This window comes from Aulonocara stuartgranti, assembly GCF_965226115.1.
Source record: "Aulonocara stuartgranti genome assembly, chromosome: 7".
NCBI lineage: Eukaryota > Metazoa > Chordata > Actinopteri > Cichliformes > Cichlidae > Aulonocara > Aulonocara stuartgranti.
In genome coordinates this window covers 1032643-1056949 of record NC_138945.1, presented here as the reverse complement: position 1 = coordinate 1056949, position 24307 = coordinate 1032643, and the positions used below count along the sequence as shown (strand labels likewise).

General features: G+C 46.3%; 3 protein-coding genes across 4 annotated transcripts; 1 reads left to right on the top strand and 2 right to left on the bottom strand.

Moving 5' to 3' along the window:
* Positions 1-156: 156 nt before the first annotated feature.
* Positions 157-5943, bottom strand: nedd1 (NEDD1 gamma-tubulin ring complex targeting factor). 2 transcript variants are annotated; one of them, XM_082540899.1, is made up of 16 exons: positions 5828-5943; positions 4924-5067; positions 4464-4558; positions 4048-4164; positions 3837-3977; positions 3272-3501; positions 2719-2920; positions 2494-2617; positions 2217-2330; positions 1855-1905; positions 1685-1774; positions 1428-1594; positions 1154-1352; positions 844-985; positions 643-709; positions 157-560 (listed from the first exon to the last, which is right to left on the bottom strand). In XM_082540899.1, exons 2-16 carry the CDS (start codon positions 5057-5059, stop codon positions 456-458), a joined length of 1980 nt encoding a protein of 659 aa, XP_082397025.1. In that variant the 5' UTR covers positions 5060-5067; positions 5828-5943; the 3' UTR covers positions 157-455. The 2 variants fall into 2 exon arrangements, with proteins under 2 accessions (XP_082397025.1, XP_082397026.1); XM_082540900.1 differs by having other exon boundaries at positions 2217-2327; positions 5828-5942.
* Positions 5944-8972: 3029 nt separating this feature from the next.
* On the top strand, positions 8973-11529 carry pclaf (PCNA clamp associated factor). Its single transcript, XM_082540901.1, has 4 exons — positions 8973-9129; positions 10013-10093; positions 10173-10353; positions 11340-11529. Exons 1-4 carry the CDS (start codon positions 9084-9086, stop codon positions 11377-11379), a joined length of 348 nt encoding a protein of 115 aa, XP_082397027.1. The 5' UTR covers positions 8973-9083; the 3' UTR covers positions 11380-11529.
* Positions 11530-11573: 44 nt separating this feature from the next.
* Positions 11574-24265, bottom strand: fcsk (fucose kinase). The gene is made up of 23 exons (XM_082540898.1): positions 23862-24265; positions 20475-20626; positions 20159-20209; positions 19966-20091; positions 19777-19849; positions 19522-19619; positions 19358-19438; positions 18989-19108; positions 17998-18169; positions 17817-17923; positions 16946-17047; positions 16605-16778; positions 16434-16507; positions 15301-15656; positions 14927-15161; positions 14680-14846; positions 14377-14604; positions 14158-14301; positions 13968-14087; positions 13710-13897; positions 12804-12903; positions 12482-12705; positions 11574-11827 (listed from the first exon to the last, which is right to left on the bottom strand). Exons 1-23 carry the CDS (start codon positions 23944-23946, stop codon positions 11753-11755), a joined length of 3252 nt encoding a protein of 1083 aa, XP_082397024.1. The 5' UTR covers positions 23947-24265; the 3' UTR covers positions 11574-11752.
* Positions 24266-24307: the final 42 nt, after the last annotated feature.

Below are 24307 nucleotides of genomic sequence, written 5' to 3'. Positions count from 1 at the left end.
AGCCAAAGAACAAACACACATTTCACTACAAACTACGACCGCATATCACCGTAAATACTGCCTCACACCGTGTTACTTACTGATCACTAAAACTGTGATAAACACACCAAAGGTTTTAGAAAGATTCGGGTTGATGTACATGAAAACACACACACGTAATTTTTTTATTGGCTGTAAACTTTTTCTTTTTATTCTTCTTCAGACAAAAGCTTCTTACTAAAACATGATGCAGGCACATGTGAACCGACCGCCTTTCAAACTCTTCCAGGCTTTGACATCAAAATTCATTAAATTACAACAAAACAGGGTACATAAGTGTTCACACACACACACACACACACACACACACACACACACACACACACACACACACACACACACACACACACACACATTCATGTTGGACCATCTGACGTCAGGATGGGAGGAGGCAGCCAGAACGAGGCTCCAGACGGTCAGTAGTTGGCCCTGAGCCGGCGGTTCTCCTCCCTCAGCCTCTCGATCTCCTCCACCAGAGACTCGTTGACGGAGTATTTCTCTATCAGACTGTGGATCTCAGTCTGAAACACAAACACAGAATCATAAAAAAACCAGAAAGTCACATCTGACCATCAGAGGAAAGCTCGGACGAATCTGTCGTACCAACTGGATGTAAAACTGTCGGATCATCTCCACCTGGAGGTTGATGATGTCTTTGTGACAGGCGTTCCTGAGGAGGAGAAGCTTGTTCATGTCCCGCTGCCATAAAAGCTCAAAAACACCAAATCAACCCGCCTCTGAAAATAGTCCCCACAAAAAGGCTAGCTGATTTTTCTCTGAAGAGAGGTCAGAGGTCAGACTGACCTGAACTCCTCCAGAGTTTCGTGGATCATGTTCTGGATGAAGTGGATCTGCAGGGAGGTGAGGGGAGCAGCTCCGGCCTGTCCAACCACGTCGGCGATGTTCTGAGAAAGAGACGAGGAAACGGCAGCCGACAGAGCCGGACCTGAAGGCAGAGGAAACATCGGAATCTCCCACACAAGCAGCTGACCCTGAACTCAGCGTCCAATTCACAAGCCTATTCCTACAGAGTCCCACAAACAGTGAACTAACCACGGTGATATCGGACCTTAGTGGGAATTGAACCCTCAGAACTGCTGCTGCCCGACTCTACCTGCTGCTGCAGATGTGGTGGGTGGAGCTCCGTGGACAGGTGAGTCGTAGCTCAGGTGAGCCTGAATGCCATTGGCTCTCCGGAGGCTGGGCTCTGGCGTGAAGAAGGGCGGGGCCAGCTGACTGTGATTGGCTGACTGTGACATAGGGGGCGTGGACTGACTCTGTGTCTCCAGACTGGAACAGCTGACTTTGTCAGACTGAGACAGATCAAAGTTCAGTTAGGTGGACCTGCGTTGTCACAGGTGTAGAGGTTAAAGGTTAAAGGTCATCACCTTTCTGGCATCACACAGTTCTCCAGCTACAGCGGTGTTTGGCTCCTCCTCTTTGATAGCCGGAGGGGTCTGGAAGACTGACAGCGGGCTGTAGCACCTCCCCGCCGAGGCTGCGAGCGGCGTTCCCAGTGGCGTCTTCCTGTGAGAGCTGGGACCTGCGTGAGAGTCTGAAGCACAGTGCAGACATTCTTTAACCTCCAGGTGACCTCACCTGGACCTTTAGGCATTTTAAATGGGCGTTGAACTTGAACTCTGACCTTCTCTGACTGGAGAGAAGATGTCCAGGCTGGCCCGGCCTGTTAGCTGCTGACCCTCCCCATCTCTAGACATCACCTCCGAAGTGGTAACTAAGGAAAAAGAAACACAGCGTCAGGATTGGTCCGACGGCAGCGTCGCTTCAAATGCATCTGGTGACCACCTCTCGTACCCTGTCCTCGTCCAAATGGGGTGTTCGCGGTGGTCCCGTGGGTGAGCGGGTCTGGAAGAAGAAGGAGAAGCACGACTGAAATGGATTCAGTTAGAGGTGATAACAGAGAACGGCTGTGAAGGTTCTCAGTCATCCAGGTCATCGCAGTCAAAGGAGCTTGCAAAGAAAAGCGTCTGGACTTCTTTAAGCTGCTTGAAGACGTTTCTCAGATGAGAGCTGAAACGTCTTCAAGCAGCTTAAAGAAGTCCAGACGCTTTTCTTTGAAAGCTCCTTTGACTACAGAGAACGCTGCGATTTACAAAAACAAGGCAACGTTAGTGAATGCAGCATCAGATTTCAGCCAATCACAGGCTGCCTCTGACCTTCGCGAGCGGGAGAGAAGATGTCCAGACTGTTTCGTCCCACGCTACTGAACTGCTCCGCCCCCTGCTGGCCTTCAGCTTCCCGACACATCCCGTCCACAGCAGCGCCTCCTGCTGAACACGTGCTGTAATTATGGCTTTATCATCATCAGACAGGACAACCGTGATTGGCCACACTGCCACAGGAGCTTCAAGCTCACAGTTGCCTTATTTATCTGTGTGGGAAAAACAAAACGCGCACACTCGCGTTCACAGTGACCTACAGCGTGAAACCCACCTGTGTTTGTCACCTGTCTGTTGGGGGCAGGGCCTGTGCTGGCGGTGGGATCTGGTTGGCTGCTGGGGAGCTTGGTGGAGGATCTCTTAGAGCTGGAAGTTTTTGAGGAGCCAATTTTACTGGACTGAGACAAGAAAGAGAGAAAATAACCCTGCAGGTTTGGACACACTGAAGGAAAAATTGATATTATTCCCATCTTCCGTCTGAGAGTCCCGAGGATAGTACCTTGTGTTTGCTGGCGTTGCTCTGGAAGCGCAGGCAGGTCACTGAGGTTTTATGGGCCACTGTGATCCTGGTGGGGGAACTGGAGTTTCTCAGGTCGTACTGGTAGATCTTCCCGTGAGTGGACCCGACCACCAGCCCAGTACCGTCCAGAGTGAAGTCCACAGCTGTCAGAGGACTGTCCACGCGGATGGACCTCAGGACGCTGGAGATGCAGACGAACACGCCGTTAAACACAAAGTGGAACAGATTTTATCCACAGACAAAGAGTGGGCTTCAGCTCATGCTGCCTTCTTATTGATGCTTTGCTTTGGTTCTGGACTGCTGGACAGAAAGTTTTATATTAACATAGGATAAAACACGATGAGACTCATTTTAAAGTCTAGAAGTCTTCTGCAGTCTCCTGAAAGGAAGACAGGTGAAAAACTACACCTCCTCAGAGCCCGGCTCATTCTCAATGAGCTCGAGAGCGCCCTCTATGGAACAGGAGCTCCACAGAGGGCGTGACAGCCTTGTGACCGAGCAGGGACGTGCAGAACAGAGCGATCGGACTCACATCTTGCTGGCGGTGTCGTAGCAGACGATCTTCTTGTCCAGGCCGACGCTGACGACCAGCAGGTCGCTGGTGGGCGAGAAGGCCAGGCCGGAGCCTGGGGCCTTGTGGGCGCCGTCAAACACGTGCAGCTCCTTCTGGGTGTTGGAGTCCCACAGCACCACCGTTCCGCTGTCAGACACGCTGCCCAGCAGGGAGCGCTTCACCGTGGACAACCTCAGGTCGTGGATGGGCTGGAGATCAACAGATTATCAAGCAGTAATACCAAACATTCCTCTGCTGTCTTTTAGTTACAGTCTTTACATACACAGACTGAACAGAGTGAAGCATAAAAACGGAGCCCCTCCTCCACTCTCCGGTTAACTCTGAGCCTGCAGAGTTCTTCTTTTATTAAAGACTTTATATAACGTGATGAGGTGAGGTAAATAAACTGAAAGCACACCTCCACCTTTTGGCTGCTCCCTCACTACAGTCATATCACCAACTCACAGCTCACCTGAGCGGCTGCACATGAGCAGCTTCAAAGAAAATCTTTAAAAGAAAAACGATATGAAAGTGGAGGTCTGACCTGGTTGCTGCCGTGGCCGAACGGCCTGCTGGATAGGTTGGTGGTCAGACTATGGAGGACTAGGTCGCCGCTGGTGGAGCCGGAGGCGACGTAGCTGTCGTTGGCATTAAAGGACACGCAAGTCACCTCCTCCTTATGGTCCTGAGAGAAAAGGAGGCCATGTTTATCCCGCTCAGAGGTAAAGGAACCCGGAGGTGGCGTGAGGTCCTACCTTGAGGGAGCGGTGCAGTCTCTTGGTCTTCAGGTCCCAGATGTGCACGCAGTGATCGAGACCTCCGCTGACCAGAAACTGAGACGAGGAGCTGAGACACACCCGGGTCTGCTTTTTCTGAACACGGGTACAAACCAGCACCGTTACACTTCACAGAGGCCGAAGAGCTCTCAGTGAGATACTTACCAGACTGACTCGGCTTTCTAAAACTACACAGCGTAACTAAAATCTTTAGTTTCCCTCTTTTCCCTGAAACCTAAACTTCACTAAAACACCTGGGAGAACAGCTGGTATCATATTTCTAAAGCTCAGTGTTTTGGGAACTGAAGGAGAATTTGGACCCAGAGACAAACAATAACGTCTTAGGCTTTATTCTTCTTTTACCCCTCTGCAGTCTTTAAAGAGCTGAGACTCACCCCGTCGGCCAGCTCCACCACCGGCACAGGAGTCGACTTGAGGCTGGAAACGACCAGCTTGTCCCCACTGCTGCTGGCGCTGACCAGGTACTGGTCTGAGAGAACTGGTCAAGGCTGATTCACAGATCTAAAGGTGATTTATGCTGCTCACTCTGACAGGGCAGCTCTGCATGATTCATAGTTTAAAATAAGCTTTCTTTGTCTCATATTGTTCATGACCTGTCTGAAAGAAGCTGCTTTAGCTCCTCCCCCTTTAAGACATTTTATTGTGATTGGCTGCCCCTTGAAATTAAACCGCCAACTGAGATCATAAACTCATCAGGAAGTGCTTACTGAGCTCAGGGTGACCAAAGATGTGTATACAATCAGACAGAGGAGTCGCCCCCTGCTGGACATGACAAAGACAGCAGATTTCCATCTTTCATATCCCGGCTGTGGTGACTTAGTGACAGCAGGATACTGTTGGAGCTCCAGCAGGCCTGAGCAACAGGGTGGCTTGTGCTGTGTGGGTTAAACTGCTCCACTGGCGCCATGGAAACCGCATCCCAGATCTTCACGCAGTCTCCGGTCGACACCAGCCGTGTCACCTCCTCCATGGTAACAGCTGGAGAAAATAAACACATGCACAGAGAGTTGTATCGTCGCAGGCCGTCACTGTTAGTTTTACAGCTCATCATTGGTTTTGTCAAACTTGCACAAACAACATAATTGTAAAGTTTTCCATTAAACAATGATCAGAACTACATGACTATAGAAGGGAAAGGAAAAACCTGCGACATAAACACAGGAAGATGGATCGGATTTACATTTTACTTTTTGGCTTTTAGACAAAGATCCGACAAAGCCAAAAATGTGCATGTCTACTTTTCCCACTGAATTCAAAACTAGATTCTATTTAATTTATTTTCGATTGTGTTTATTTCCTTTACTGTTCAGCGCTCTGAAACCTGGTTTTAAAAAGTCTTATAGGAAGGTAGAGTTGAAAAGCTGGTGCAGTAACTCCAAGTATCAGGCAGTAAAAGTACACAGTGCTGAAGTATTTCTGTGGAACCTTCTATCGGATGTTCGTAGTTTTTTGGTCTCTGTTGTAGTTTTTCTACACAGTTAACTGCAGGCAGACGGACACGTAAAGCTGAGTCTGACGCCTGTGAGGACTTTTAACGGCTCGCAGGCTGGTTTTGGTCCATCAAACAGAAATTTTATCGACTTTGCTCCGTTAACTTGAACCTGCAGCTACAGGTAGCTCATGCTAACCGACTAACAGCTTGACGGCTTTAAAGTTAACAAATAGTCGCGAGGCGAGCGGAAACTGCCGGGAATGTTTTCGCCTGACCCTCAGAGTCCTTAAGATTAACTATACTTACCCAGAAAGAGTTTTTAATCACCGAAAAGTCGAAACTGAGTTTGTTTTGGAGGCGCCCGCAGCCAATGAACCGCCACTACGGAACACCAGGAGGGACAAACGGTGGAAACGGGCTCGTACTTCCTGTGTTTGTGTTAAAGTCTAATCGAAATGTACTAAATATACAGTATCAAGGCAACAATTAAAGAAAAACACAGAATAAAATATTTAATTTTTGTTATATTTTATATGAAGAAAATAGGAATATAAAAACGTGGCTTTATGAAGAAAAATAAAACAAAAACAAGTTTAGTAAATATTAGTGATGGGATTTCCGGCTCTTTTAGAGAACCGACTCTTCCGGCTCGACTCACTAAAAAGAGCCGGCTCTTTCGGCTCCCAACCGGATCTCAAATTCAAATCAAATTCAAATTTTATTTGTCACGTACACAGTCATACACAGTACGATATGTAGTGAAATGCTTGGACAACTGCTCGTGACCTAAAGAAAACAAAAAAGGAAAAGGCTATGAATAAGATAGGAAATAAATATGAAAAATTAAAAAGGGTAAATTTAACTAGGAAGGAATAAAATATAAATTAAGGTTAAAAATGAAATAACTGTACAACACAAATTAGAATGAAGGGTAAATTTAACTGGGAAGAATAAGATAAAGATAAATATATAAATTAAAGTTGAAAATAAAATAACTGTACAACAAAATACACAATATAGAACTATATAAGAATGTATGAAGAAATCTAAATATAAATAAATATATACACAATAACAGCAGCTGTACAAGTATTAACCGGAAATGAAGAATATAATGACCAGTGTTGTGCAAAACCAAAGTCCAGAAAGTCCAGTGTGTGTGTAAGAACCATATGTGTGGGTCAGTACTGTGTGGTGGTGTGATTGAGAGACCGTATCGCCTGCGGGAAGAAGCTCCTCCTCAGTCTCTCTGTGTTGGTCTTCAGGGAGCGGAATCGCTTTCCTGACCTCAGCAGAGAGAACAGTCTGTTGTTGGGATGGGATCTTCAGGTTGTTTTGTTGCTTTAATTAATTTATTATTAACAACAATATGAATATATGCACAAAAGGAATTACTAATGTAAAAAAATGTTGTTTTATTTATATATGTTTATATATAAATATATATAAACGTAAAAACTCCAAAACACGTAAAAACTCCATAGCACATACAAACCCGGAAGCATGTACAAACTCCAAAACACGTACAAAACACAACACAAGTGCTCCAGGATGCTAGTGGCAGTGTTGAGCTTTTGTTACTTAGTGGCTACACAAGCCAGCAAGTACCAACGACCTGATTTGGTGTGTGGTAGTAACAGGTAAATGTACTTTTTTTTTTAATTTATATGAATATATATGAGTGCTTGTGTATAAATACACAAACAATACACATATGCTTTCAATTGTGTAATTTAAGTGATCTAGGTAGCTCTGTTTTGGAAGTTCAGTTAACGCTAGAAATGTGTTTTGGAGTTTATACGTGTTGTGTCTGTAGGGGCCACCGTAAATATATTTTTATTTATTCACTCCACATAAAATGTAATAAATAAATCATATAATACAAAAAACAACTATTTACATTTTAAACTTTTAACTATTTAAATTTCAGCTTTTTCCTTTTAAACAAATTTAAAGTGGAACAACACAAAACACTGCAAACCACAACACAATTAAACATAAATTAAAATATGAAAACAAAAAGAAGATGCACATTCTCTGTCATATGGACCTGCATGAATAAACTTTCTGAATCCTTTATCATCTGCAACTGAAAATAGTTGTGGATGATTACTATACCTTTCTAATGTTGTTGTCCCTGCCTCTCTTTCTCTCTCCCTCCCTCCCGCTCTGTTCCTGTGCTACTGCGAGTGTAACTACCACCCCTCCCCTCAGCGCAAGCACAAGGCTCGCGTGCGGAGTGAAGCGGGAAAAAGTGCGAGAGAGAGGGTGAGATAATGAAAAAAAACCCACGGCTCACGTCGTTCACTTCAAAGATCGGGCTCTAAGAGCCGTTTCGTTCGCCAACGACACATCACTAGTAAATATAAGTTTCTACCGCATAATTATAGTATTAGTATGAAATTCTTAAAGTGTTTTGGAATTATCTTAATTACTGATACCCTTATAGTTTATTGTATTTTTATTGTATATATTGTATAATTTATTGTTTAAAAAAGGCCAATAAAAAAATCGCTCAAATAAAATTCAATATGATCAAACCATAGAAAATGTAAAAAAAAAAATACACAAAAAGGAGCTTGACTTTTTTTTTTTAAAGATATATAGAAATTTTAAATTGAATTAAAAAAAAAAGCAGAAAAAACAGAAAAATTTGAATGGAATACAGTAAAAATGAAGATAAAATATTAATAAAAAATTATATACTAAAATAAATTATTAAAGTAAAACAAACGACAAATGTAATTTGATAAACTGGCTTCATATGCAAAATATTTCAAATTCAGCAAAGAAAAAACAATAGTGTATTCAAGACGTTTCGGCAGTATTATACCCCATAATTGTATTACTATCATGAAATCTTTAACGTATTTCATTGTAATTTATTTACTAAAATCATTATAATTTATTGTGTAAACACAACCTATAAAAAACATTCATTTATATAAAAAATACAATATGACCAAAAAACAACTAATTGAAGTGAAAAATAAATAAATACAGCAGAACAAAAACTAAACATACTATAGTGTATTTCAGAAATTTCGACAGTATTTTTTATTGCAGTATTTACTACTCGTCTTAACAATGTTGATGTCAAAGTTTCCGCCACTAAAAAAAATTGCCATTCATAAAATTTCAGGTTCAAGTTTTCACTTCATTCAAAATGTCAAGTTGTTAACGCTAGTTCCTCAGAAGTTTGAGTTAGTAAGGTGCAATTTGAAGATACATAATTTGAAGTTTTGTGATAATAGCCTGATAACTCAAACTTCTGATTACCAAGAAAATGTTCTGTTTCGTTATTTTTCTGCCAGTGGCTTAAACAATCATCCATACAGTGGAAGAATAAAATGGTGGGAGCTGCAGTTACACACATTCACCTATGAGGGGCAAACTTGTATTCCAGCTATTCGTGGAGTCTACCACTATAGAAGCAAGAGAAGAAGAAGTCTCCCGCCCCATCCGCCTGTTGGTTTTAAACCGAGGCGGGACGGTGCTCGGTTCACTGCGGTCCGCGGATTTCAGGTAGGAGTGTCGGCTTACTGTAAAACCCGCTGCCAACATGGTGAGGACAAAAGCCGATAGTGTGCCCGGATCATACAGAAAAGGTACGGCAACAAGTTAAAGGCATTCAATCAGAATTTAGGTCTTTAAAGCTTGTTTGTACAAGAACACGTCTGTTTTGTAAGGTAGTCTGGCTGGCAGGCGGCGCTGAGCCAAAGCTGGTAAAATCATACAAATGTAGTCTCGAAGAAGAGTAGTTAACGTATTATATTTATTTTTTACACTAAAATAATTGAAAGAAGACTGTCAGATGAAGTTTGTGTGTAAATCCACCGCACGGCTTCCTAAAATCAGCCTCCCGCCAACACGGAGGCTGGTCTGCTGCCCTCTCGGGTTCTCCGGGAGAGGCGAAGATATTTAAATTAAAACATTTAATTGTCTTTTTATCATCGGAGTCAAAGGTTCTAGCTTAATGTTCTCATTCATCTCACGAGGTGTCATCTTTAATGACCCTTTCCCAAAGTTTGTACGACGTTTACTGCAAACTGGCGCCAGTTTTGAGCGCCGCGGTGCGTCTTTGTGCGCACGCCTCACAAAAGTCCATTCGCATATTAAATAATTAAGGCGTCTCTCTTTACCATAGATGCCACGCGTGTTACCGTCCATAATGCATGCATGTTTATTAAGTTCTGGGACCTTCTGGTGAATTTGGCTTACATTTCTTCCAACACCCAACGGATAAGAATTAAAATTTAGACCTGCTCTGCTTCCTTAAAGACCCAGTTTAAATGGCAGTGAACTGCTCTCATTCACTCTGCAGCTATTTTAGGTTTTTAACAAGCTTTCTTTGAACTTTGATTTAACATTCTGCAAATGAGACTTTACTCTCTTTACGTTCATTTGGCTCAGCTTTGGTCCTCGGTGAACTTCTACTGGTTTCTTACTGGATCCTTCATAATCAGCTGGTTTCATGCATTTCATTTGCAGCTGTTGCAGCTTCTGCCCCCCGGAAGTCTCTGGGTGCCAGTTCATCCAACGCTGCCTCCAGCAGCCAGTCCCCCACACCTGGTCAGTCCTAGTTTCACCACACACACACACACACACACACTTCACGTACTGAGGCTGCTGTAATTGTTGTAACTTGCAGCAAAGAACAAATACACTGGTGGGAACCCCGTGTGTCCTCGTCCCACCCCGACCTGGCAGAAGGGCATCGGGGACTTTTTTGGCGGCCCCCCCAGGAAGATGGAGAAGGAGAACAGGCGGCCCCAGGAGGTGGAGGATGATGAAGAGGCCGGAGGCAGCGGGATGTCAAAAGCCAACAGGAAGTATGTGTTGTGCCTCTTCAGGGAACTTGTGTCCCAAACTCCTTTTAAAACACACACAAAATGAGAGCTGAAGCTCAGCCGAGGTTTGCTGCTGTGTGATGAGCCATTAGTTTCACCTCAGATTATTTCAGTGTGGAGCTGTACCTGCTGCTGTGATACGTGGGCCAGGCTAGTTTGATTCGCTAAAACACCAGCTGTGTGCTGCGTGAGATGCAACATTTGAATGAATGCTGTATGAAACGGAGGCCGGTGTCAACGGGAGCTGATGCTTTACCGTACCCAAAGAGCGTGATCCAGAGTTTGGATCGGCATGAAGCTTTATATGGTCACTTATGGATCAGGAACCTCTCTGTTCAGTCACCCATCAGAGGCCGGTTTCTGAGGGTTCACCGGAAACCTTCAGCAGAGTCTGCAGCTATCAAATGTAAAAACGCAGAGATGGAGTGCTTTTATTTTGAAAAATGAAAGCATTTTAACTCTGCAGGTTTGTTTTAAAAATTATATTCCCTCATGGTCATTGAATTAAAGCAAACGGCATCAAGTGGTACCAGGAAACTCAATGTCCAGTTTATTAGGAACACTGTAGCCATGCTTCTCAGCTGATTTTTGTCCCAAAAACACCTCAAATACAGCAGCTGACGATAATCTGATTATTTCTTTTTCTCAAATCGTTGCTTTTATAGCTTCAGACTCACCTGTCTGGACTGATCTGCAGCTCCTTGTAGGTCTTGAAAGTCATTAAAAGTTAAAAACTGATATTAAATAGTTTTAAATCGATCAAAAGTGAGAAAGCTGTTTGGTTCAAACATGGGTGAGTAACTGATTGCTGCATGGATGATGCTAAAATCTGAGGAGAGGCCTCAAACTCGCCGCTGACGCCGCTCGACTGAATGACAGATTTTACTTATTCAGGACGTGGCGTTTGTGTTCCAGCGCCCTGTGGGAAGTTTGACGCTGATGTTGATCAGTTTGGTTTTTGTCCGCAGAGCCCGGCCGCTGCCCGCTGAGGATGAGGACGACGACTGAAGCCTGGATCAGTCCGACTGCTGATGTACATCTGTATATAAATTCTGCTCAATTCACGTTGTATAGTTCAATGTTTTTTACCTACAGAATGTCTGTTTGAGATCATCTGGATTTTGTCTTTTTTACTAATAAAACTTGACTGAAAACAAACTGAAGAACAAATATGGCCGTCTTTGGATGAGGACACGGACTCAAACAGTCCAAAACTGAGCTTTTATTTATTCTGCCAAGATACAGATCAATGCTCCTGATTAATCAGTTTGATTAATAAAATCAGATTCCTACAAAACCAGAACACAAACTTTGAACACAGCTCTTCTTTGTCTCCTCTTCATCACTGTTCATGATTGAAGCCGAGGAACGATGAGCGTTCTCAGGTTAACGGTGCAAGGACTGTGAGTCCGTCCATGTCCAGCTCCACAGAGTGGACGCTGAAGTCTCCCAGACCCTGAAACACACCAGAAACCATCAACACAGGACAGATGGTCAGGAATTACTCTGCTCCGCCAGAGCAGCTTAGCATGATCCACAGTTCAGAATAATCCCCCTGTATCACACGCCAGCCCCGTAGAAAACAAGACAATTTAGCTCCTCCCACCTTAGGCTTTTTTTTTTTTTTTTTTTTAAGCTTGCTTCTTCTGATCAGACGCCTCTCTGTGACATCATCCAGAGTAGAAAATAAACTGTCTAGATCAGTCCACACTGAGCTCATTATAAACTTTGTTTTACAGGAGCAGCTCTGACATGTTTTGAACTAAAGATTTTAAACCTGAGTTAAGCTTTAAAACTAATGACAGGGTTTATTTGAGGCCCCAGTGGGTTGTGAAGTCATCTTTCCTGACTAAAGGTCAAAGGTCAACTGCTGTTGTAAAAGCTTTGCTGAACAAACTGTACTGTCTCCTGTAAAGAGAACCTGTGAATGTGTGGGTTTATTAAAGCTGAACGACATCAAACGTAGACACTTTGGACTCGCTGCTCCGCCCTGTGGTTCAAAGTGGTATTACATGAACGTACAGCGTATCACCGACTCAGGTCTTGTATTTATGTTTGTTCTATTCATAGAATAGAATAAATTTGACCTCTGACCCTGACCAATTCTTACCGGCATGTTGTTGAGGACCTGCAGCACCGCCTCCCGCTGTCGGGGCTCTCGAGTCAGCAAATAAAGGAAGCCGCCGCCACCGGCCCCGGCCAGACTCTGGCCCAGGACCAGCGGCCTCAGGGCCTCCATCATAGCGCGCACTGACGCTGGCTCGCAGCCCGGGGCCATCAGCTTCTTCTGCTGCCATGAGCGGTCCAGACACTCCCCCAGCCTGGACAGAGAACCTGTAGGGGAAGTGGTCATTTAGCCTTTCTGAAACACACTGACGTTGGGCACACTGCATTCTGGGAAATGTAGGAAATGTCCCACTGAAGCGTCTCACCGTCCACGCAGGCCCGAGCGCACTCCTCTGAATTACACACCAGCTGCTGGGCGTTCTGCACCATCGACGGCAGGCGGCTGTACCAGCTGCGGACCACATCCTGCATGCAGGACACACATCATCATCACCAGCTTCATCTCAGCAGCTTTATTCCAACCCTGACGGCTCTCTGTTACTCGGAGTCTTGTCACATTCGCTCTGCTTGTTTTTACCTTGACGAGTTTCACTTTTCTCCTCTTTGACTTCATGAATCGACTTTTGTTTTTAACTTTTTAAGATGAAAGAGGAGCTGAGAGTGGAGCAGACAGGAAAGAAAGGAGAGCCCACTCCAACAGCTCCACCTCCACCCTCGCCTGCAGCTCCATCCCCCTCAGGAGAGAGATGTGCAGACTCCGGCCAGGCCAAGCTGCTGCCCCTGATGGCTCCGCCTTCAGAGATTCTGGAGACAGGAAACCTCAACCCGCCATCTGAAGCTGCTGCAGTTCGTCTACCAGCCCTGTATCAGTGTGGAGGATGCCACCACCACCATCATCATCATCATCGTCATTATTGTGATGTCTGATCAGTCCTGGGAACAAAGACGTGCAGCCAGACAACCCGACAGGTGGACCGCAGTCTGAGCAGCACAGGTGATTTCCAGCCTCCAGGTACATGCAGCAGGATGATTACAGGAGGGTGGAGGACAGATGTGAGCTTAACCATCCTACGGCTGGACTTCAGGAAGCAGGCTCCTTCCCCCTCTCTCCCCCGTCAGTGGGTGAGGAGGGGGAGGAGTGCTCCTAACCTGTCTTTAAAACTCCTGAGGAGCCGCACGTCGTGGTGCTGCCAGTGTTTTTTAAGCAGCAGAATTAAGGAGCGTGCTCGTACACAGAGAGCGTCTCATTGGTTGATCCTGAAAGTACCCACCTGCAGCAGATTTCGGGCCAGCCGGGTCTTCCCGGTGTAGACCAGCAGGAGGTGCTGCTCCAGAGCAAGCGAGAACTCCTCAGGAAGACTGAGACGCTCCACCTGCACCTGCAGGGGGAGGGATGCTCTGGATCGACCCACCTTTACTCCGCCTACCAGACCCCCCACCTGATCCTGCCAGCCTCCACCTGCAGGAGGAGGAGGAGGAAGATGAGAAGGAGCAGGAGAAGGTGTTTAGTGATGAAGGGCGTGACAAACCTGTGGTAAGAATCTGCTCCAGGTACAAAACGGCGTGGATCAGGGAGTCCGTGTCATAGGTTCGCCTGGTACACCTGTACACCGCGGCCAACAGCGCCCCCGCCAGGATGCTGCTGGTACCTGCAGAAAGAGGACCAATCAAAGTGCTGAACTCCTCCATCACCTACAAGCTCTGTTTCCTGTTTCTCACCCAATCCCGATCCCGTCGGCAGCTCCGACCAGCTGTGGAGCTCCACCCCTCCTCCCCACCGCTCCATCAGCTGATGCCCCAGAGGATGCTGGGAGGTCAGGGACACCAGCCCACTACAGACACACACCGCCTTCAGCAGCGCTCCTGTAACACACAGACACACACAGTCAGCTTCCCACTTCCTTCCTGTTGTCCCAGTTTAGCCGGTAAACGATGTACCGGGAGCGTGAGGCTGACTGTAATCCTTCAGGTCATCCAGGCTGTCGCACGCCGTCTCCGTGGAAATCCCACTGCTCCGCCCTCCAGTGTAGCTGACCAGCAGGAGGCGGGGCTCAGAGATGCGACGTGCTCTAGCACCAATAGGACGCTTCCCGTCGACCTTCACCGCAACGTTTGTGACGGAGCCCCCGTGCTCGAATGCAATTGGTGGAGTGTCACTCCAGCCGCCTGAAACACAGACACAGGGTCAGCGTCTAAAGGACCAACTGCCCCTGAATGCACCATGAACCTTTATCCAATGACCTGCTAAATCCAGCCTAGCTGGACACTCCACTTCCTGCCACTGTCCAAGGGGCTGGACTTTGCCCTGTCCAATGGAGATGAATCTTTGAGATGACATCACAGCCTTCCGTAACAGCACCTGTCCGGCGCCTTCGTAGTGCCGCGCCGCCCGCACCAGCAGATCAGGCCTGTAGGAGGCAGCAACACCCAAGGCGTTTACCATCGCTATATCAGCCAGACCATGTGACACAAACAGTGCAGCGCCCACCTGCTGAGCCAGTGCTGCCGCTGCACGGTGAGTGCGTGGACTCCGCCCCTCAGGTCACCCTCCTCCAACATGGCGTAGGCGGAGCTCCAGGCTTCATTAGCCGCTGGCCCGCTCCTCAGACCTCCCCGCCCGCTGGCCATGCACACCAACACGTCCGCGATGCAGGAGAGACAGCGGGCAGCCACGCCCAGATCTGCTCCGAGCTCCACCCCCTGCTCATTGCTCCCTGCAGCGACTGAAAACAAACTAGAATTACCAAAGGAACCTCAGCAAGTTTCCTGAAACTGGCCAATCAGAAAACTTATTTGATACACAGAAGGAGGAGCCAAAACTGGCTGTTTCTATGGGCCCATCATAGAGGAGCGGACACTCACTGCTGTCCAGAGCTTCCAGCAGCGCCCCCTGCTGGCCTCCCAGCACAGCGGCCCTGACGCAAGGCAGCAGGCAGACGTCCGAGCGCCTCCTCAGGGCGTCGGCCACACGCCGCCTTCCCACCAGGAACAGCAGCTCCTCCCTTCGCTGTAGCTCCGTCTCCTGGTGGGTGAGCAACAGCACCTCCTTCAAAGAAAGCCTCCACGCCTCCCTCCACCCTCCCAGGCAGCCGCCCCCCCCCAGCAGCCAGGCCACGCCTCCCTCTAGACCCACAGCACCTCCTCTGGGGTGGAGGACTGGGAAGAGGCGAGCTTCCAGGAGGGAGCGCCGTTCTCCTCGAACCCACAGCTCCTCCGACCTGAGGACACGCACAGAGACACAACCACACACATGTGACATTTGTGGAGGTCAGGAGGTCAACGATGTCATTAATATGACTAACATACTGACATAAAAACAAAAGTTTTCCATCCAGAAGTCTCAGCTCAAACTACATCAAACAGATGGAAGTTTAACTGTTTCTGAACTAAAACCTGAAGCTGTGCAGCTGAGGACACGACGTGAGTGTTGGGAGGAGGAGGAGGGAAAGATGAAGCACATCTGGTCAGGTGGGAATTCTTTTACCTCCACAGTTGTAGTTCTTTCTTGATTAGACTAATCAATCATATTTTTGTATTTTTTAATTCTTTTTATTTTATAAATCTCAGCATTTCCTGTATGTATTTCCAATTAATTTCCAGCGTTGAACAGGCATAAATTATGAATTTTTTAATGAGGCTTTTATTGTGAAGTTCTTCATATTCAGGAGAACTTTTTATTTCACTTAAATTCAGTTTCATTTACATAAAATGTAAATGATGGTGATGGCAGCTACATTGTAACTGACAGAGGCGAGGCTGCCGGACACTGGCGCCACCAGTAGGCAGCGGGGGGAAGTGTCTTGCCCAAGGACACAACGGCCGAGACTGTCCAAGCCGGGATTCGAACCGGCAACCTTCCGATTAAAAGACGAATTCCCAACTCTTGAGCCACGATCGCCCCCACATTTTAAGATAAAGAACGGCTCGGGGGGGGGGGGGGGGGGGGGGGCAGCCGTTTAAGGGACCGGCTGTGGGTGAGAGGTGCTGAGTCTTACTGTGTTCCCGTCCTGCTGTAGAAGTTGTTCCACGTCTGGTTGAGGAAGGAAGCGTTGCTGTCGTCAGAGGAGATCTGAGGAAGAGGAGGAGACATCAGATAACACTGGAACGCCACATATGCCCTGAGGAGGCGGCGGCCCAGGAGAATATAAAGATCTCCTGTGTTTTACCTCCAGGTCGTCGTGCGCTCCCATCACCGTGTAGACGTACAGCTGCAGCTCCCCCAGCTCAATCCGATGTCCCTGGATGATGATGTCACTGCTGAGAGGCAGGAGCCGGAGACTTGGTGAGGTCGACAGCTCGAGACCTGACAGCAGACAGCCTGTTGGGACGTCCAGAGGACCCTGACGGTCAGATGGTGGAAATGTTGACACGTTGTCTCCATAAAAACACTGACTTCCTGCTTCTGATCTAACATCATGTCTGGAGAAACATGCAGTGTGGAAATACTAGACTCTGCTCTCAGGAGAGTGCAGTCAGAATACAGTCTGGGTCTGAAACTCCTCCCCACCTGTAGGTGGCAGTGTTGCACCACTGCTCCTGCAGCCACGGAAACGGCTCCCTCCAAAACGCTATTGATCACCCGACCTCCTTCGCTCAACACGTCCTCGTTCTGATGAAACAGGAAGTGGAGCAGAGTTAAACGCTTGTTGATTGATCAATAATGGAGGCCTGACCTCTGGTGGCCACAACATGAACTGCAGTCATCGCTGAGCTTGCGTGACATTTGTCTCACTAAATGAACCCTCCGTGAATTTTCCGCTGATGATCAAATCTGTGGAAGTAAGCTGTCGTCCTTCAGTCAGAAATCATCCCACATCACGTATGGAGGGTCGAGAGAATAAACAATTCAAAATATGAAGTCGTTTTATTTTGAAAACTTATTATTATTTTGCAGTTCAGAGAGATCCTAGATAATATCCTGATGGAGTGGCAGAGCCTCTGCTGGGAAGTCCTTGGACACCGGGTATCCCAGAATGCATTTCAAATTAAGTCACAGGTGCATATGTACTGTCCCTTTAAATAAAAACATTAAAAGAAAAGCTTTGAAAGACGCTCGAGACACAGTGCAGGACAGAGAACGTGACATAATTCATCAAACTGTAAAACAACTACATGTTTTTACAAAACTTCGTAATGTAGTTTAATTAATTAACGACACATTTAAGGAATTAACATATAAAAATATTTTAATGTGTTTAACATGTATTTCCAGTTTGAATGAATTCACTTGTCATTTTCTGATGTATTTATTTCATTTTGACAACATGGGGAAGCTGGAGTCAGGGAAGCGCTTAGTTTCTCACATGCCCACAAAAACAAGCACCAATTACACAATTATTCATAAACTGTACATAAAGGATGGAGGCAGGAACAATCACCTGGATATGCGAGAGAGTGTTTCTCCCCGTCCAATCGCGGCTCAGTCGGTCGACGTGCGCCTTCCCAGACAGAGTCAGGTAGTCGTAGCGACCGCCGGGGACGTACACTGTGAAACGAGGACATGTCAGCAGGCAACGGCGGCATAAAGAAAGAGCGAACGGAGGAGGTGGAGAAACTGACCCAGACTCAGCGGAGCTCCTCTCAGGATCCTCCACAGCTCTGCCCTGCCGCTCCTCACCACCGCCCCCTGCGGCCCGACCGCTGAACTGCAGCCGGCTCGCTCCTCGCTCACAAACTGATCCCGAGTCAGATCCGAGCAGAGACACTTTAACACGTCCAGGAAGAGAGACACCTGAGGAGGAACCACAGCGAGGAGTCACATCAGCATCCACCAGGAAACAACTCGGGAATCTTTATCGCTCCAGCTCGTGCTGCTGCTTTTAAATATGGACGACAGGACGTTAAATTACAGCCGGCCATCTGTCAGAGCAGGTAACTCTGTAGCGCCTTGAACGCAGCACATCTCGTCGTGTGAGGGCCTCATCGTCACGCGTGATGGATCTGAACTTTCTACGGTTAGATGTCTAGTAGCCATGACGATGACTGCGACTCGCCCGACAAACAAAAGTCGTTACAAAAAGCCCAACATCGTCTCCACGGTGATTCACGCCGCTCAGTGTCGATGTTTCAAACCGGGATTATGATCTCGGGTAAACGAGTACAGGTCAGAGGTCATGTTAGTCCTGTGGGCGGGACTCACAGTCACACACTTTATAAAATCAGCATCGTAACTCAAACTTTAGTTGTTTTGTTAAAACTCATATTTCTCGATTTAGTGAAAGGATTGTTTTGACTTTTTATTTTTAATTACAAATCATTTCACTTCATTTTTACACACATATAATATCATATATAATATTTTGATCTATTTTTTGTAGATCAATGCTCGGGTTATGGACTTTCATAGTTTCATGTATCATATATTTGGTGTTTAATTTCATATATTTAATTTATTTTAATCCAAAAAACATTTTTTCTTTCCATTACACAACTTCAGCAACTTTCTCGTATTTATCTTTTTTTTCCACTTGAAACTCTCATCCTTCATCATGACATCTCCAAGTCTTAGTTCTCTTCCAGACTAACTTCCCTGGATGACAAATACACGTACCTGGAGGGGCGGAGCTCCAGAGTCCAGCCCCAGGTAAGTGCAGCCGTCCAGAGGCGGCGTGACGTGAGTCTGCAGTAACTTCTCGGACACGGACCTGCTGAAGAAGACCGGACCCGACACCTGCAGACACACACCTCACCATGAGCATAAACCAACATGTGCAGAGTGATTATTAAACACAAAGGCTCAAAATGACATTAAAAAAAAAATCACAATTATATTAAAATGATTAAAAGTATAAAATGATCAGTCTTAAAGTATTCGGCCGTGGAGAATCTGTCAGTGACTTTGTGATGTGTTTCAGTTTGAGCCTAAATGGCTTCTCCTGGAGAATTAAAAGGTGTGTTTGATTTGAGCTAGAAGACGCACCAGTGGCACTTTCCCATCAGGCATTGCAGCGCGCTGGATCTGCTCTTTGGTGCCTCGATAGATGACGTCTCTGACTCGTCCCTGACGGAAAACAACATTTAAATATTCAAAAGAGAAAAGAGGAGAGCACATGGAAAAAAGGTGTGAATGAACTAAGTGAGCACCTGTGAGTCGGACAGGTAGACCCCATGATTGGCTGCATAGGTGACGTCACCAGGTAACGCCAAAACCCGAACACCTGAGAATCCGTCCCAGGACAAACCTGACCAACACGAAAGCGTGACGAGGAGGAGGGGGATGGTTCGATTAAATTCATGACGTTTCCAGGATCACCGGGGCTTCGACCCTCTCACTGTGCTCTACCAGCATGCAGTAGTACTGTATGTGTGCACTGAGAGTACTGTGTGTGGCACACTTACCAAAGTCAGGAGGGACGGCGAGGATCATGTCGGTGCTGCAGACCCAAACACCGGGAGGAGAACCGGGACAGATCTGAACGAAAACACAACAGTGTTCAGCGATTCAAGGCAAACTGAAGTGGCCCCGACACTCAACCCTGCAGCATCCCACGTTTAAAGGGTCTTTCTGGGGACGGTGTGGAAGCTCACCTGGTTGCTGAGGCGGTCCAGCAGCAGATCCAGACAGCAGACTGGAGCCTGGACCTTCTGATCGGGCTTCTCTTCGGGAAGCCAGCAGAACGCTCGGCTGCAGGAGCTCCAGGGAAAGTCCCGACCCTGAGGACCGATCGGAAAAATCAGCCGCGGCACAAAAACATCAGAGAGGCGCTGCTGTGTGACTCACCGTGTGGAGGATGAGGATGTAAGCGTCATCCAGGACGTCGGCAGTCACCACCTGAGAGAAAAACAGGTGATCGCATAAAGGACGTGTGACAGTTTGTCTCCTGTTGCAGTGGGAGGAGCTAAAGCAGCATGTTTCAGACTGAGACACAGCTAAGACGAAGGAGGATTATTCTAAACCGAGAATCACGCAGAGAGAAACGATCCGAGGAGATCATGTGCTTTCTAGATCAAAACAACGGGCACATCTTTGGGTTCTCTGGTTTTTGCAGGGTCATGGTCACTAAGGATCAGGTGAAGGAGAGCGGCTGAGGACTCACTGTGTGCCCGGCTCTGCTGCTCAGGTGCTCCGCGGCCACCAGCAGAGCGTTCAGCGTTGCCCCGCCGCTGCCCAGCGGCTCCTGGCGGTCCCTGACGGTCAAAACCAACGCACCCGCAGAGAGGACACCCCGCTGCTGCCTCAGCTCCAGCTCTGATGGACACACAAAAGTAGAAGTGAGATCATAACAACGCCAAACTCTCACTGCAAGCAGGAACATTTCCAAAAGAAACCTCTTTAGAAGGAGTCTATAAACTGAGTGGGTGTTGCATGATTTTAGAGCAAACAGCTGCACCTCAGTGGCTCTACTGCAGCTCAGATTTATCCAACACAGCTCGGACGCAACAGCAAAGGTTTAGATCAGCTGACTGAGATCAATACACTATCGTTGAACTATGACCAAGCTAATTTTAGGATATTTGGCAACAGGCAAAAAATGACATTTTATGTATGGCAATAAATGATCAGCGACATAATAATAATAATAATAATAATAATAATAATGGATTTATATAGCGCTTTTCAAGGCACCCAAGACACTATCAGTGTCCACCAGCACTGACTAACAGGGGCCAGAGCAGGCGACATTTCCTTCGGGATAAAGTATTTCTGATTTTGATTCGGATTGAAGGAAATTTAAAACTGCTGGCTAAGGGTAAACGTAAATTCAGTAAGATCATAATTCACGTCGGCAGTAATGACACCCGGTTACGCCAATCGGAGGTCACTAAAATCAATATTGAATCGGTGTGCAACTTTGTGGGACTCTGTAGTTTTCTCTGGTCCCCTCCCCAATCAGACCAGGAGTGACATGTTTAGCCGCATGTTCTCCTTAAATCGCTGGCTGTCTGAGTGGTGTCCCAGAAACGATGTGGGCTTCATAGATAATTGGCAAACCTTCTGGAGGAAACCTGGTCTTGTTAGGAGAGACGGCATCCATCCCACTTTGGATGGAGCAGCTCTCATTTCTAGAAATATGGACAAATTTATTAAACCCCCCAAAATATGACTATCCAGAGTTGGGACCAGGAAGCAGAGTTGCAGTCTTACACGCCTCTCTGCAGCTTCTCTCCTCCTGCTACCCCCCCAAAAACCCATCTCCATAGAGACTGTGTCAGCTCCCAAACAGACAAAAAACAAACTAAAAACCAGCAACAAACAACTTAAACATAAACAATCACAAAGAAAGAACAATACAGTATCCACATCTGAACCAAAGAGTAAAACAGTGAAATGTGGATTATTAAATATTAGGTCTCTCTCCTCCAAGTCTCTGTTAGTACATGACTTAATAATTGATCAACAAATTGATTTACTCTGCCTTACAGAAACCTGGTTGCAGCAGGATGATTATGTTAGTTTAAATGAATCAACACCCCCAAGCCATTCTAACTACCAGAAACCTCGAAGCACAGGCCGAGGGGGCGGTGTGGCAGCAATTTTTCACACCAGCCTATTAATTAATGAAAGACCCAGATAGACTTTTAATTCATTTGAAAGCCTGATGCTTAGCATTGTCCACCCCAGCTGTGAAACTCAGAAACCAGTCTTACTTGTTATCATCTATCGTCCACCTGGGCCTTACACAGAGTTTCTGTCTGATTTCTCAGACTTTATATCTAATTTAGTTCTGAGCTCAGATAAAATAATTATTGTGGGTGATTTTAACATCCATGTAGATGCTAAAAATGACAGCCTCAACATGGCATTTAATCTGTTATTAGACTCAATTGGTTTCTCTCAAAATGTAAAAGAACCCACCCACCACTTTAATCACACTCTAGATCTTGTGTTAACATATGGCATAGAAACTGAACATTTAACAGTGTTTCCTGAAAACCCTCTCCTGTCTGATCATTTCCTGATAACATTTACATTTACAATAATTGATTACACAGTGGTGGAGAGTAGACTTTATCACAGTAGATGTCTTTCTGAAAGTGCTGTAACTAAGTTTAAGAATATAATCCACCCACTGTTATCATCTTCAATGCCCTGTACCAACACAGAGCAGAGCAGCTATCTGAACGCTACCCCAACAGAGGTCGATTATCTTGTTAATAATTTTACCTCCTCACTACGTACGACTCTGGATACTGTAGCTCCTGTGAAAACTAAGGTCTCTAATCAGAAGTACCTGACTCCGTGGTATAATTCTCAAACACGTAGCCTAAAGCAGATGACTCGTAATCTGGAGAGGAAATGGCGTGTCACAAATTTAGAGGATCATCATTTAGCCTGGAGAAATAGTTTGCTGCTTTATAAGAAAGCCCTCCGCAAAGCCAGAACATCTTACTATTCATCACTGATTGAAGAAAATAAGAACAACCCCAGGTTTCTCTTCAGCTCTGTAGCCAGGCTGACAAACAGTCAGAGCTCTGTTGAGCCAACCATCCCTTTAACGTTAACTAGTAATGACTTCATGAACTTCTTCACAAATAAAATTCTTATCATTAGAGAAAAAATTACCAATAATCATCCCACAGATGTAATATCATCTACAGCTACTCTTAGTACCATTGATGTTAAGTTAGACTCTTTTTCTCCAATTGATCTTTCTGAGTTAACTTCAATAATTACTTCCTCCAAACCATCAACGTGTCTTTTAGACCCCATTCCTACAAAACTGCTCAAAGAAGTCCTGCCATTAATTAATGCTTCGATCTTAAATATGATCAACCTATCTCTAATAATCGGCTATGTACCACAGGCCTTCAAGCTGGCTGTAGTTAAACCTTTACTCAAAAAGCATCTCTAGACCCAGCAGTCTTAGCTAATTATAGGCCAATCTCCAACCTTCCTTTATATCAAAAATCCTTGAAAGAGTAGTTGTCAAACAGCTAACAGATCATCTGCAGAGGTTTATTTGAAGAGTTTCAGTCAGGTTTCAGAGCTCATCACAGCACAGAAACAGCTTTAGTGAAGGTTACAAATGATCTTCTTATGGCCTCTGACAGTGGACTCATCTCTGTGCTTGTCCTGCTAGACCTCAGTGCAGCGTTCGATACTGTCGACCATAATATCCTATTAGAGCGATTAGAACATGCTGTAGGTATTACAGGTACTGCACTGCAGTGGTTTGTATCATATCTATCAAATAGACTCCAGTTTGTGCATGTAAATGGAGAGTCCTCTAAGCATATTCTTACTCTGGATGGCATTACCTTGGCCTCCAGTAACGCTGTGAGGAACCTTGGAGTCATGTTTGACCAGGACATGTCCTTCAATGCACATATTAAACAAATATGTAAGACTGCTTTCTTCCATTTGTGCAACATCTCTAAAATTAGTCCTAATAAACTGGCCTCATCAGTGTCCACCAGCGCCCCCTCAGGCCGCTCGGTGTAACTCAAGCTCAAAGAGCATGTACTGCGCGCATGCGCCTCACCTCTCTGGAACGCGTAAACACTGTCTTTATGCTGGCACGTCAGCACCACCACGGTCCATCGGAACCCGCAGCTCTCCGACATCATCACACGGTCACAGCTAACCTGGGCTAACCCAGGCTACCACAGCAGCTACTGCACGGCTCACTGCCGCCGGAGGGGCGGGGCTAGCCAGACCTGTTCCGGTTAAACAGGTGTCCGTGAAGGATCACCTGAGGCTGAAACCTTCAGGCTGAAACGTCTGAAGTGGCTTTTATGGTACAGGCACAGGTCAGCCCTGCGAGAGTATCCGGTCCAACCCGTCTGAGGAGTTGGTCTCACTAAAACACCCGTTTCCTCTCTGTGACCGCCATCTGCAATTCTGCGCTGTTTGACCGCCCGGGCTTCCGTAGGCAGCAACCTGTAGCGCTTGGTTTCAACACTGGAACCTCCCGGTGCGGCGGTTACT

Coding starts and splice junctions, on each gene's coding strand:
- nedd1 (XM_082540899.1), bottom strand. CDS start 5,059: ATGGAGGAGGTGACACGGCTGGTGTCGACCGGAGACTGCGTGAAGATC. Junction 3,502..3,836: donor TCGGCCACGGCAGCAACCAG/GTCAGACCTCCA, acceptor GTTGATCTCCAG/CCCATCCACGACCTGAGGTT. Junction 2,331..2,493: donor CAGACAGGTGACAAACACAG/GTGGGTTTCACG, acceptor GCACGTGTTCAG/CAGGAGGCGCTGCTGTGGAC.
- pclaf (XM_082540901.1), top strand. CDS start 9,084: ATGGTGAGGACAAAAGCCGATAGTGTGCCCGGATCATACAGAAAAG. Junction 9,130..10,012: donor GCCCGGATCATACAGAAAAG/GTACGGCAACAA, acceptor TTTCATTTGCAG/CTGTTGCAGCTTCTGCCCCC. Junction 10,354..11,339: donor ATGTCAAAAGCCAACAGGAA/GTATGTGTTGTG, acceptor TTTTGTCCGCAG/AGCCCGGCCGCTGCCCGCTG.
- fcsk (XM_082540898.1), bottom strand. CDS start 23,946: ATGATGTCGGAGAGCTGCGGGTTCCGATGGACCGTGGTGGTGCTGACG. Junction 18,170..18,988: donor CTGGAGCTCCGCCCCTCCAG/GTACGTGTATTT, acceptor GTTCCTCCTCAG/GTGTCTCTCTTCCTGGACGT. Junction 16,508..16,604: donor GAGCGCACGACGACCTGGAG/GTAAAACACAGG, acceptor CCTCTTCCTCAG/ATCTCCTCTGACGACAGCAA.